The sequence below is a fragment of the Pleuronectes platessa genome, chromosome 20, assembly GCF_947347685.1.
Source record: "Pleuronectes platessa chromosome 20, fPlePla1.1, whole genome shotgun sequence".
Lineage (NCBI taxonomy): Eukaryota > Metazoa > Chordata > Actinopteri > Pleuronectiformes > Pleuronectidae > Pleuronectes > Pleuronectes platessa.
Genome location: NC_070645.1, coordinates 1,799,103 through 1,813,745, shown reverse-complemented (window position 1 = coordinate 1,813,745; position 14,643 = coordinate 1,799,103). Strand labels below are relative to the sequence as shown.

At 39.1% G+C, this 14,643-nt stretch overlaps 1 protein-coding gene across 1 annotated transcript in view; it reads left to right on the top strand.

Moving 5' to 3' along the window:
- Nucleotides 1-10,390, top strand: part of LOC128425811 (phospholipid phosphatase-related protein type 4) — a 28,142-nt gene extending 17,752 nt beyond the window's left edge. Inside the window, exons 3-7 of the mRNA XM_053412638.1 lie at nt 408-537; nt 1,226-1,421; nt 7,818-7,875; nt 8,360-8,533; nt 8,684-10,390. Coding sequence (XP_053268613.1) covers nt 408-537; nt 1,226-1,421; nt 7,818-7,875; nt 8,360-8,533; nt 8,684-10,390 — 2,265 coding nt within the window. The remainder of the gene's footprint in view (nt 1-407; nt 538-1,225; nt 1,422-7,817; nt 7,876-8,359; nt 8,534-8,683) is intronic.
- The last annotated feature ends 4,253 nt before the right edge of the window (nt 10,391-14,643 follow it).

The following is a 14,643-nucleotide window of genomic DNA, read 5'->3' as shown; positions in this document are numbered from 1 at the left end:
GTATTAATCATCTTATCGATCACTTTATGAAACAAGTATAAATAACCTATATTCAAACAGCGCTTGTGCAGAGGGTTTCACTATCTCAAGCACACATCCACCTATCAAAGCTGGTTCAGTGTCTTACCCACGTTTCGACTGGAGCAGCTGGAGATCAAACAATTACATTTTTCCATTAGTTGATAACCCAGTCACCTCTCCATCATAAATCTGTGTCCGGAAACAATGTGAACAAATTCAGACTGACTTAACACATCTCAGCATAGGTTATAAAAGAACATTACATTGAATATAAAAGTACAAATATTATAACATATTTAAAAAACGAGGAAAAGAAACAGTGGCCCCAGAACTGTCCCCCACTGTTAGCACATTTGACATATGTGTTGTTGTTGTTGTTTTAACAGATTATGATTGGAGAGGCCATCCTGTTCTGCTGTCTGTCTCGGAGGAAGAGTGGTGCAGCGACAGAGGCCAACATCAACGCTGCTGGATGCAACTTCAACTCTTTCATACGCAGAGCTGTCCGATTTGTTGGTACGCGGATTTCTCTTTTTACAGCAGCTAATGTCCTGGCAGCTAATGTGTTCATTTACTAAAAACTAGAGTATGTAGCTTTTTTCTAATATTAGAAAATAAAGAAGAACAATAACATTTTGGGGTAAACTATGCTTCAAACAAACAGTGCAATGATATAGTCTTATTATTTTTTGAGTAAATGTCACCCTTATAACTCATCAGTGAAGGCCAAGGTCAGGGGTGGGAGCATGTGACTGTCAACTAATAAATGATCGTGCCTTTCTCTGTCTCAGAGACGGACCTTGACAGTCTCAGTGTCTCATAGGCGAGAAACGTCCTGACTCTTGGATTAGTTGATTAATTTATGAGGAAGTAGATGGAGGGCCGGGTGGATGCTTAGGCTAGCACTTGCCTGAATTCCAAAACTCACATTCAGCTTTAACTAATTTTATGGTAAAATCTCTCAGCACAGAAGACAATTATCAATATGTTTACATGCATGTGTCTTTAACGGTCACCATTAAAGCATGTTCTGTTGATAGAACTAATGTCTGTGTGTGAATTTCAATGGCTGTTATCGCAACTGCTGTGCTTTAGACTGTCTGTATATATTGTCCCTGTACAGCACATGCAGCAACCGACTATTATGCCTTTGCATGTTTGGCTGGATTCCCTGCTTTAACATCACATTCTCCCCTGTCCTCAGGTGTCCATGCATTTGGTCTTTGTGCCACGGCCCTCATCACTGACATCCTCCAGCTGATGACAGGCTACCCAACACCGTACTTCCTAACTGTGTGTAAACCCAATTACACCACACTGAACATCAGCTGTGAACAGAATCCCTATGTCATGGAGGATATCTGCTCAGGGGCTGACCCCACAGCCATCAACCAGGGCAGGTAGGGAGGAAAAACACTTTGGTTTAGCTTGTATTTAACATATTTGATATGTTATTTTAAAATGATTCAAAATCAATAGTCAAAATCAAGGTCTTGTCATTATCACTTAAGTCAGGGGTTCTCAAACTTTTGCAAGCTGGGCCCCCCCAAACCCCCCCACCAAAGCTGGAGGGGCGGGGGGGAGGCTGGTGCTGGTGTTTTATTTGTTGCAACCTGGTGGATGATTGAAGATGTAAAGGTAGGTGTTAAGGAGAAAAGGGCTAGCTGAAGTTGGAAGAAGTTAGCTAGCTAGAAGTCTAGCTCTTGGGGCTATGAGCTTTCTAAAACAGAATGTGGAGCAAATTACTCCTTAGATTAGGCTACGAAAAGGCCTGCTGCAAGTGCAGGAAGGTATTACTAAATTGCTTTTAACCTTGTGGAAAATCAGCTCATTGAACTAAGACTTGTCTTGAATGCCGCCAAAACCAAACTGTTGATATTTTCCAATGGCAGAAAAGTGCCTGTGTCTCCACCCAGCATTTTGTCATTGCAAGGGTATGAAATTGAACTTGTGAACTGTTACAAGTATCTCGGCATTTTAATTGATGATCGACTTTCTTTTAAACCACATGTAGAAAATCTGGTAAAAATATTAAGAGTGAAACTGGGATTCTTCTTCCGTCACAAATCACGTTTTTCTTTTTTTACCAGAAAAAAGTTGATTGCTACCACTTTCCTCCCTGTACTTGATTACAGTGATCTCTTGTATATGAATGCCCCAGCTAACTGTCTGCGCTCTCTAGACACTGTATATCATGGTGCCTTAAGGTTTGTCACTGGTTGTAAAGCCCTCACTCACCGCTGCATCTTATATGCTCGAGTTGAGTGGCCATCTCTGGCAGCACGCCGCCTTATACATTGGCATATTTTTATTTATAAAGCTATCTTGGGTCTGCTCCCCCACTACTTATGTAAGTACATCTTTAAATCCCAGAGCAATTACTGCTTACGTTCAAATGAGCTTTATTTATTAGTTATGCCCAAAGTAAACACTGAATTTGGTAAGCACTGTTTTAAGTTCGCTGCACCTGCTGCTTGGAATGCACTGCAAAAAACTCTTAAGTTAAAGGAGCTCATAAACCTTGAAACTTTGAAGACTCGTGTGAGAGAAATTGGAGCGGCTTCATACCGCACTTGTTCTTGTTTTGGTGGGAATCCGGAGCTTTAGTCCTGTTGCCTTATCTTAAGGGAACAGGGAACTTATCTTATTTGATCTGTGTTATGTGATTTTTGTGTGTCTTGTGACTGTTGACATTTTTTGTATGCTGCTGTCTTGGCCAGGCTTCCCTTGGAAAAGAGGTCATTGTATCTCAACGGGACCGACCTGGTTAAATAAAGGCAAATAAAATAAAAAAATTTAAATTACTAAGGAAGGAGTGAGTCTTTAAAAAGACTGTTTATAAAGCAATGAATATCTGAATTACAGAGGAAACAAGATCAATCGCACAATCTCTGCAGGGTGTCGTCTCAGTGAGGGTGAGCGCTGACCATTACATTACATTACATTTCATTTAGCTGACGCTTTTATCCAAAGCGACTTACAATAAGTGCATCAACCCCGAGGGAACAGACTCAGGACGACAAGAATCAAGAAAGTACCATGCCTGCAGTTACTTTTATACTCGGTAGCGTACGAGCAGCTCGCCTTCAAATGATAACACTCCTCTTTTGATTGGTGGATCAGGAACGAAACAGTATTTGATTCGTTTGTCAGTCCAGCCCCTAGCATTTCACCACTGAGGGAGCTTTCACTAACCAGTGACAGGTGTTGTTTTTTTTTGTCTGTGACATTGCGCCCCCCACACTTTGAGAACCACTGACTTAAGTAGATATACATTGTGATGCATTACACACATTTTATAGAGAAAAAATCAAAGAAACCAGTTTTAATACAATGTATTCAAACAACACAAGAGGGGTTTGTTCAATTCCTCTACCAATTTGAAACTGATTTTTACTACAGAAAAGTGTTTGTTGTTATTATTCATCTATCCTGTAACTAATAAATTGGAATATGGTTTGGAATAGACATGGACATTAAGCAGGTTAAATCCAAAAGAGAAAGAGAATGGCCTCCCTATGGGGCCAGAGATTTGCTGCGTTAGATGAAATTGTGTTAAACAACAAACTGAAAACACACATACATTTTCACTGAGACCTGCATCTGTCACTGATATCATTGTCTCCATGTCCATTGTCAACATTATAAATCCACTCAGAATTGCACGGTTTTTAAAGTGATAGTTCACCCAAAAATCTAAATTCACTTATTATACACTCACCACTTTGCAGATGGATTGGTGGTTTCCGGAGGTTTTAAATGTAAAATGCACATCTGCACAACACAGAGAGAGAGCTTGAACTGGGTTCTGTTTTCGACCACAGCACAGAAATATGTGACTAGGACAATATTATTGTCAATGTATTGTCAGGACAAAGTGCAAAAATTCTGTGTGAAAAAGGGGGGATTATGATAGCAGCCAGATATGGATAACATGGGTTATACAGAGGTCCTCAGACTAAATTGAAACAAATACACACACTTTGGAAATGGTGCTTGAATCCTAAGTATGTTATGAAACACTATTAGCTCTCTATGCGGAGGTGGGTAATGAGGACACAGGTCCAGTTGTAGCTGGTTCTACTTTTCCCCAAATAAATATTGTGGCGAGCGCGTGTGAGAATGATGAAGATTTCACAGAGAACTTTCTTCTTAAACTTAACTTTACATCCAATAGTCCCGGGGGCTTTACAATTGAACTCAATGAACAAAGCACTACCAACCAACAAACACAAATACACAAAACCCACATCAACAAAGTCTGAACATCAACCAAATATCAGTCAAAACAGCTAAACATCACCAAAACAAATAACAGTCCCATGAGCCCTTGCAACATATTGTCTTGGTAGAGCGACCGGCTCACAGATCGCTACAATAGCTAATTTGAAACTCTTTTATTGCCTGTAATGTATGAAGGGAATTGACCGAATCTAGAATAACTGAAACTCAGAAAGCTTTTGAATTTAATCTTGATTGGCTGTCAGTTGAGTGCATACCTCCCCCCAGGACCAACATCTCCTTAAATCAATCAAGATGCACCAAATTACACACACTCATAGATATCAGTCCCCTTAATATGGCGTATTTCATTAGCAGTATAAAAACATAATTGTAAAAAATTGATATTTGATTCTTCTGGCTCATCATATTATACCTGACATCATTAGATGATTATTATTGAAGCAGAGCATTTTACTGCTGTAGCTACTGGAGGTGGAGCGAGTTTGAAGTACTTTATACTTCTTTATAGTATAAGGAAGTATCCTAACTCACCACACTACATCAAACAGCTTCAATTTGTAACTGAGCCAATTTATAGAATAAAACAATTACTATTATACGATCAGTAATAAGTTGTACCCATGTACTTCATTTTGCTTTGATGTCTGCTAGTTTTTTTGGGGGGGGTTTTCATCTTACACAAATAGATTTTTTTTTTATCCAAGTGAGCCAGAGCAGAATAAGTTCAGTCAAAGAAAGGAATAGAGCAATATCTTAAATTGATTCACTGATAGAGAAACAAATATTCCCTCTGATTTAGCAGTTATTGGTCAAGCTTTTTCCAAGATATTACTCCTCTGAGACTGCCTGAGTAGATTTGGGATAGGGATATGATGCTTGGTTTGACACATGTAGTTTTGTCTGCAGACTATGGGAGTCTAAATATAACCTACTGCTGCTGGCATAAACAGTATTCTGGTCTCTCTGTGCCAGCTTTATCTAAAGTCTTACTTCTAGAGCAGGAGAAGCTGTTTTGCTGCAGCAATTTTGCACCAGGGGTACTATTAGCCTATTTTAATAGCAGAAATAGCATTGAATACTACTTGTCTCCCTTTAACAAAGGCAAAACAATATGAAACATTAATGTTTGGTTTGGAGGTCCTCCTGAAACCCAAATGTAACATTTGCACTGACTAGCAATTAACCAAATGTTCAAAATATGTTTAAAAGATTTAAATTGTGGTCTCGATGCTGAGATTTCTAAACTACAAGTATAACTTTTAGTTTGATCAGGATATTGTACCTTTCGGTGCACATCTTAAGGATTGACTGATTAATTGATAAAACTGGAAAGCGTGTGTTCACTCATTATTGAATCAGCAAGGTAAATGTTAACGACAGGTCTGGTCTATTACATAATGCCATTCTCCTATAATCCCTTATCAGTTTAATTAGCCCAACCTTTAAGGTTATTAAGATGCGGTACAGTTGGAAAATAGTTGGTCAAAAGGGATAAATAACATCAACAGCAGGTAAATAGGTACAGGAATGGTGCTCATTTATCAAAAATAGCATGTATATACTGTATGATAGGCTTGAGTAGATTGTGTAGATTATGTTATATTTCATATTTATAGGATAGGTTCACATATTTTAAGTTAATCTAAAAAACTAAGCTCACATCCCATGTGTTCAATTAAACTGGTTCTTGCATGCTATAATTTGCCCTCCTTTTCATACAAACCATTAAACATACCTTCCCAACATGCTAATGGTTGACAGATTTCACACTCTTCACTCACAGAGAAATATTCCAATATATCTCTGATTTTAATATCAGGCTTCCAGAGTCATATCAAGTAGGCATCTTCTGATTCAATCATAGTCTGTCTAGTGCAAATTTCAGAGGGTTTCCTCACACAGTGTTTACAAGCTGAGCTAAGCTGAGCTTTATCAAGGCATGCAAAGAGAAAACCTTGTACTCTGATCCAACTTGTTGAATTCCATCACGGCAACTGATAATGTGACTCAGTATTGTGTATGGCTCCCACTGTCTGTATGCACTCCAGACAACATCTGGGCATGCCTCTGATGAGTCGGCGGATGGTGTGGATCAGTAAGCTACTGGGCAGAAAGTGGCGGAACTTGGCAACGTCGGATAAATCGAAACATAACGTCCCATAGGTGCTAAATTTGATTTAGGTCAGGGGAACATCACTCAATCAATCAATCAAATGTTATTTGTATAGCTCATATTGATAAATTACCATTAGTCTCGTAGGGCTTTAGCAAGGTGTTATATCTTCTGCCCTTAACCCTTAACGAGTACTGAAAAAAAAAGAAAAAAAAACTTTAACAGGGGAAAAATAACGTAGAAACCTCAGAGAGAGCCACGTGTGGGGGGTTCCTCTGCCAGGACGTACAGAAGTGCATTAGATGTCAAGTGTAAAGGGGAACATCAGAAAAATAAGGGTATTTACAGCATTGATTAGAATAAACAGTCACAATCCACAATGTGGCCGCAGCCCCGGCCCTCGATCTGTACGTATGGATGTGCAATCCTGGAGGAGCTTGATTACCTGTGCAACCTGTCCACCACACTAAAACTCATCTTGTGGGTTGTCTTGCTTTTGCCTCTTCATTGCACCTGCTGTCACTTTCATTTGCACCAAAGCAGCCCTTGTGCTTCCTAAATGGACAGATTGATATCCCAGAAGTTTTACTGACTTGGTGTATTCTGTGAAGATGAAGTATTCTCTTATTAATTTTTTTGAGCTGTGTATATTGGCAGGTATCTCTTTACGGTCAATAAGAACAGTAGTAATACTTACAATCATTTGACTATTATTTTAAGACAATAAAACCAATAATAATAATATCTGTTTATTGTGATATATGTATAATGACAGATGCATAATTATATACACAATATTCATACTATTTGTTTCCTAAAATGTTTTTTGTATTTTATTTTGAATGTAATTTAAAGTTGTCTACAGATGCTGTAAATATTGGTTAAAGGAGCACACAACTGTAGAACAAACAAACACTCACACACATATATATATATACAACTGCACGAACGCACTGCATGTACACATCCACACATATACAAAGTCAGGAGTAAGGGAGAGGGGTGGTTGGAGGAGTGAAAAGGAGTTGTCAGAAGTAGGTCACAGGGATGGAGCTCAGTGAAAACTGGGCCGCATGTTCACTTTCAGTATGCAGCACACAGTCAAGCTCCTGCTGCTACACAGCAATGTGTGAGAATATGTGTATATGTTCACCTGGTACTTGGCAAGTATCATCAGATAAACCTATCACTACAATGTAAAATATTGTTGTAGTGAAATTAGTTACTTGGAGGGATTCTAACATTTTAATAATGGCTTGGAGAGGATGCAAAGTGGCATCTATAATTTGGTTCAGTCATCCAACCCATAACATCAAAGTGTGTGTACAGGCTGGTGTTTGAGATATCTCAATATGCTGGTGTTTTTCTCCCTCTCCTGTTGACTCACACATGCAGATGTGAACATTGGCTGAGTCTATTTCTGTTTCACCTCCTGCAGAAAGTCCTTCCCTTCGCAGCACGCTACCCTTGCATCCTTTGCTGCTGTTTATGTGTCGGTGAGTAAGGGTTTGTGCCCCTCAAACACTGAGCCCTGCACAGACGAACATTTGTAACTGAGGGATGAAATTGACTATTTCACATGTTTCTTTCCTCTACTTTACTTACGCTTTACTGTGTTCATTGACTCATCTGTAAAATGTCTTTAGAGGCTTTATACTACATTTGTGTAAAAGTATAACAGGGATCAACATATGAGTCAATGGAATAATACCTATTGTCACTAAGGACTTAAGGGTTCCTGTGGAATGACCTCGGTAGCGACCAACTAATGTATTAAATAATTCCAAATGAAAAGTTAATGACATTGAGATGGTGACTCAAACTAAATAGCCACATAAACAGACAACACCGAGAGCACCACCTTTGTTTTGTTTCCACCTAAATGCCAAATAACACTGCCTGATTGATGTGAAGGAATAAAACACTGTTATAACAGAAAGTACATGCAGGACAATGAGTAAATGTGTAATGTGTCCACAGATGTACTTCAACAGCACTTTGACAGACTCATCCAAGCTGCTCAAGCCCCTGTTGGTCTTCTCCTTCATCATCTGTGCCATCATCTGTGGTCTGACCAGGATTATTCAGTATAAGAACCACGCTATTGACGTCTACCTGGGCTTCCTGCTTGGAGGAGCTATTGCTGTTTACTTGGTAGGGGGCCAGTCCACTCAATCAATCAAGATCTTCCTTTCATCCTGATTTCCTCTATAACCTTAATCTCCAAAGCTCTATATTTGGTAACAGGGAAAAATAGTGTGAGATCAAATGTTATGTGATATTGATGTGTTATTGTTTCGCCAGGGGTTGTATGCAGTTGGAAATTTTCAGCCTAGTGAGGAGACCAGCAACAGCCCACCCCCACAGCTCCACCGTCCTCCCTGCTCTTTACCTCACATAAGCCAGGAGGCGGTCCTCCACCACTTGCAAATGAAAGCCAGCATGGTTGGAGAGCAAGGCATACCCACCTCCCACTCAGAAGGTCTCCTCCACCGAGGTCTTCAGCAACAGCGGCCTGATGACAACCATAAGCGTTCCAGTGCCGATGTGGAAGTGATCTCCCCCCATAGCTCTCACAACAAAGATGGCATGGCAACCTTTAGCCACACCCTTCCACGAGTGCACACCCCCCAGGCCATGGCAGCGTATGAGGAAGCAGCCAGGCGTCATGCATCCACCCTCCACCATGCCTCAATGGACTCTAGTCGCTCAAAGCAGCTTCTATCTCAATGGAAAAGTAAGAACAACAACTACAAATGCTCCTTGCAGGTGCCGGACTCCTTCTCCTCCTCTGTAGATTCATCATCTGGTCAGTCACCCCTGCATCCACACCACCACGGCAGCATGGAACTCCGATCCAGCTGTGAGCCATTGGCTATGGGGCTGAATGGAGGCTTTGATAGTCATGCATACTTGTCCAAACTGGCCAGTGGTACTAGTACCACATTACCTAGTAACTGTAGTGGGATTACCGGAGGGGCCAGGATAGCCATGCAATCTAGACCCGGGTCTTCACAGCTGGTCCACATACCAGAGGAAGCTCATGAGAATTACAACACCTCCTCCCTGAGAACACTGGGCGCTGGAGGAAATGACGGAATGTCAACAGCAAATAGCACAGTTCAGGCTAACTGGCAAAGGGCAGCAGAGAAGACAACAGCCTGTAGGACTAATGATAATGGACAGAATATGCAGCCCCGAATCATGCAAGTTATTGCTATGTCCAAGCAGCAGGGCCTACTACAGACCCATTCCAAGAGCTTAGATGAGAGTAGCATGGGCTGCCCTACCACTGGAAGTTGCCAGGGCTCTAGTCGCTACAGGGTGTTAAATGATCAAGCACCTACTAGCACCACAGGGCCAAGCTCACTTTGTAGTACCACAGGCAGTATTATAGGTAGTACTGGAGCAATTGTCAGAGTAGAGGCCCACCCTGAAAGCAACAGACCCGTGATCCAAGCTCCAGCAACAGATGGAAGTGGATCATGGAGGTGGCGGTCCCTGGACCATGGAACTGGACCTAGTGGATGTGCAGGGAGTAATGCTACAGGAGGGGGATCAGCAGGAGGAGGTGGGAGTTTGAAGCAGTCCTATGATCTCAATGATCTAAGTAGAGACTCAGAGAGCTCTGACTCGATGTGTGAAGGGTCCATTGACAGGAAGCGTGCCAATCACATTGTTACTACCACTGCCACTGTTAGCACCCCACCCATAGTTACTGTTCACACCCAGAACACTGGCCAGTCAGAGCAGAGGGTCCACCCCCAGGGTGTGTCTACGATCAGGGTCACTCCAGGGGATGGTAGTGGTTCTGGATCTGGAGGAAGTGGTGGCGGTGGAGCTGGCGGAGAGACTGCATCAGATACCCTCTCAGTCACCTCGAGTCGAGAGTCCACGCTCCAGAGAAAAGGCAATAATATTATCCTGATTCCAGAAAGATCCAACAGCCCTGATAATGCCCGGAATATTTTCTACAAGGGAACGTCAATAACTCCTGTTTTCAAGGACTAATGCATAAACTGACTCAAAACTTCTAAGAATATGTAGCGAATAATGCAACACAGCAGATTTTCAGAGAACCCATAACTGTGACAACAGTAGACCTGCCATTGTGCATAATATTATGACTTCAAAAGAAAAAATGTTTTATTCAGCATGAGATTTTGTACATGTTTACACTAAAGCACAACCTTTTAGGTGTTGTAGAAATAATCACTGTGTACTTTTGTGGTCACTCCCAAGGAAACCTATTGTAGTGTCGATGCTGTGCCAGTGCATTGGGGAGAGGATAACCTTTTTTAAGAGTTCTGTATGTTTTGGATATAAATCATCACTAACAAAAGACAAAAAGTGAGTTGCACAGTAACATTTGCACTGTGGCAAACTACTGCAAAATAATTGTATGATAGCTGTAAAACCAGTGTTTACTTCCCCGGTGCTACACCAGAAAACACTTTTTACTATACAGCATAATACATGATTTGAGTAGATAAAGAATGATTTATTTTACAAAGACTGCAGAACTATGATATTAATGTGTGACAAAGATATGTTTTGTATTTTGTCTCTTTTCTGTACAGATAGCACACACTCAATACTGTTTTGAACCAAAAGTGTGCTTAGCATTCCTTCTGTAGCTATGAAGTCAAATATGCTGTGACTTGCACTGAAATACACGTTTACTATACCTTGTAGACCGTAAACCCTGACCTTATCTTTAGATCCTGTACTTAGATGTGGATGCCCATGCCAGCCTCATATCTATAGCACCAAAACAGCAAATCCCTGAAATATTCTTTACACTGTAAGATAATTAGTATACTTCTAAAACCCAATGCAATACTTGCCTTTAAATTTGACAGGTTGACAGGTATTAATGTTGATACTTTGTAGCTTTCAATGGAACACTTGCAATTAGCAGATATCCATACTGCTATCAAATCTGCAGCCTTGTGCTAACAGTATCAGTTACAAATTTGTTCAAGGATGTCCAGGCTACAAGTAAAAATACAATGTCTTTTTGCATAGACATGCTTAGGTGAATGGCAGTTGGACTTCTCCCAAGGCTGGGTTGGCACACAATTCTCTAATTTACATTACTCAAGATGACTGCTGTGAACTAAATATATTAGTATAATAAATATATTCTCTTTTTAATAAAGGCACATTTGAAAACCAATGTACAACAAAGTAGGAGGGAAGAACTGGCTGCATTTTGGTTAAAAGTATCCTTTGATTGACCTTCAAACTTCAGCACTAACAACTAGGGGATGCTAAATGTTATGACCTTGAAGCATATATATATATATATATATATATATATATATACAATCAATCAATTTTAGTTAAATTTAGTTTTTATGGTGCCTGGCCTTGTTCTCAATTAAACAATTAGTTGTTTTTAAATTTGCAAAAAGCAATGGTTTGTTCCTCTTACTGACTTATTCTCCAAAGCAATAGCAGCCAAGGCTCATGCGTATCCTCAAATTTAGAGCCGTATGCCACATCAAATCAAGAAAGTTGAAAAAATGAATACTGATGATCAAATTCAGCAGATGATTGCTAGCTCCCCGTTTTTGGATGAGGATTAAGAAGCAGAATGCTCTGTCAAGTAACGTGCTCAACATAGTAACAATGAAACCTGTTTTGTCGTAGCCTACCTTTATACGCACTACATGTAGCATTTTTCAACAAGAATATACAATATTGCTGTCAAATTGTTATACCTTAGTATGATCGGTCAGCATCAAATGAAAACCTATTCACATCTTTAGCAGGGGATTTTTGCTATGTTTAGCTCTACTTTCACCATCTGTCATATGCATTGGAAGAACAGCCCTTTTCCCAGTTTTGTGCTGTGACGAAGTTTCCTTTTGTGCGATTAAGTAACCAGCAGATTTTCTACCAAATCTCACCCAGTTTATCAAATGTACATTGTACACAGAATGGTGACTAGTAAGCAAATGCTTTAGGTGGACTGTTTCTGAGTTAAGGCATTACAGAAGTGGTTATTTACAGTGGTTTACATTATAGCACATATCATAAATCTGTATCTCAGTGGTTAAATAAGCACCCGCTAAATATTTCCAGGATTGGCCCTTGTGAAAATATTATGCCAGAGTTATTATATAAGAACGTTTGCCAAAGCTAGAAATTTTCAAAGAAATATATTATAAATCATCAATGGAATTTTCAGTATTTGTATTGCAAGCCTGCATAATATTGTACATGCTTCATTAGATTTATTAACAGTTGCATGGTCACTTTTCTATAGCGTATATCATAGGGTTTTTATCATAAAGGAGCATTTATTTTGAATTTGCATAAGTGTTTAACAGTATGTACTTTATTTAAAGTATGTGATTAATAGTGAGAGTTAGATGACAATCTTTTCTATCTAAGTGCTGTTGCCCTCCAAGTTGATACAACAGGCTGGTTTCCTTATTCACTCACTCTGCATCATACTCAGTGAAAATTTTGTACATATTCTAAAAAATAGTTTTACTCAAAAGCTCTCAAAAGAAATTATCTATTTTTAAAGTAACCCAGATAGATTGAATATTTTAAATATAGTTTTTAGTTTCACTTGAGTGGTTGTATTTGTATTAGCTGCACCACAGAATAGTTTATTGGGCCCACTTTAATCCCAATGATGAGATAGAGCTACACTACTTTGACTGCTCTCAGAATGTCAAAATAATGTTTGGAAGACGATCTCATGAAAGTTCAATACTAGTTAACTACGACTGTGGCAGTTCTGACAGCAGACACGCTTGACAGCTTTGCACATAATAGGTCTATACTGTTGTACTGAGGCGTTTGAAGAGATACAATTTTCCAAACTGTAATAATTTGTAATTGAATCTTTACTTGCAAAACACAGTAAGGTCACAGTCCTACGTGCATATGTTTACCTAGGCTCAGTAAAAAGTGATAATTATCTTTAAAATGAACACCCTCTCACAAAGGATATTATCCAATGTAATGCTAAAAGGATAACAATAAACAGAATTCAATATGATACCTCAAAAGACTGGCTGAATACTACATTTGATGCTAAAAGTAATTATTTTGAGCTGTAGGACAAAGTGTGAAATTTTGTCAAAAGAAACTCATGTGTGTGAACCTGCTTATTAGGAAACATGTTACCTAAGCTACATTTTGGCTTAATGACAACAATGGAGCTTTATGACACAGATGTTTAATATGTGGGCTTTTGAATGACACAAAGTCCTTTCTAATAGGACACATTCATCCATTTGACTGTACTTGGGATTTGAAGACATTAAGAAAAATACCATAATCTTTATTAAAATGTATTGTACTTTCTAAAACCGCAACCTAACTAACACAAATTAATGCGGATGACTATATTGACAGTTTTTAGCTATAAGGCTAATTATATGTAAAAAACTTACACCCAAATAGAAATGACAGGAAACACGCAGCTGAAGTTAAGTACAAGAGCTAATTTTCAATCCCAGTATACATACATAACTATTATTTGAGAATGCCATTTCTTACCAGCCTTTTTTAAGAAAACATATCAAGAGGGCTGTATTTCTACCCTTTATATGCGATAAATCATGATGAAACCAGCCTGTATGACATTACCTTTTCATAACCATTAGCCTACTAAAAGATTAATTTAGACTATGTGTTGTGAGGGTGCAAAATTCTAGTTTTATTCTTTCGATAAAAGCCTTAACATTGCCCATAATTCATTTCGTATGACATAAAGATAACGGAATTCCCCAAACCACTTACCCACCAAAAGTAACATAAAATATTAAATATATTGGATATAAAGACAAAAAAAAAACATGAATATTCTATGGCATTATTTTTAAATGATTTGTCTGATTTCGAGTCTGTCCCAAAGGTCTGTGAAATCAAAGAGTGTACAAATCACACATGGTTAGATATGTAGATCCAATGGGTTAAACTGTGAATGGATGCTCTCTGCATGTGTAGCCTCTTGTGTTGTCCCTGGATGAATAATAAATGTTTTCTGATACTGTGATGAGCTGTCTGAATTTTATGCAGCAAGAAAAACCTATAAAATAGCAAAGTATTGGTTTTCAGACAGTTGAACCTAGAATTCACACTGGTATTGAGAGCACGTTTAACAGGGAAGATGACAGTGCATTGTCTAGGTGATTGGAATAAACATGCTATTTAAACCAGCACTTGTGTCCTCTAATCCATTTTGCCGTCGTAATGTTAGGCTTATGTAGCATTTACCTCTAATACACCAAAAAGTC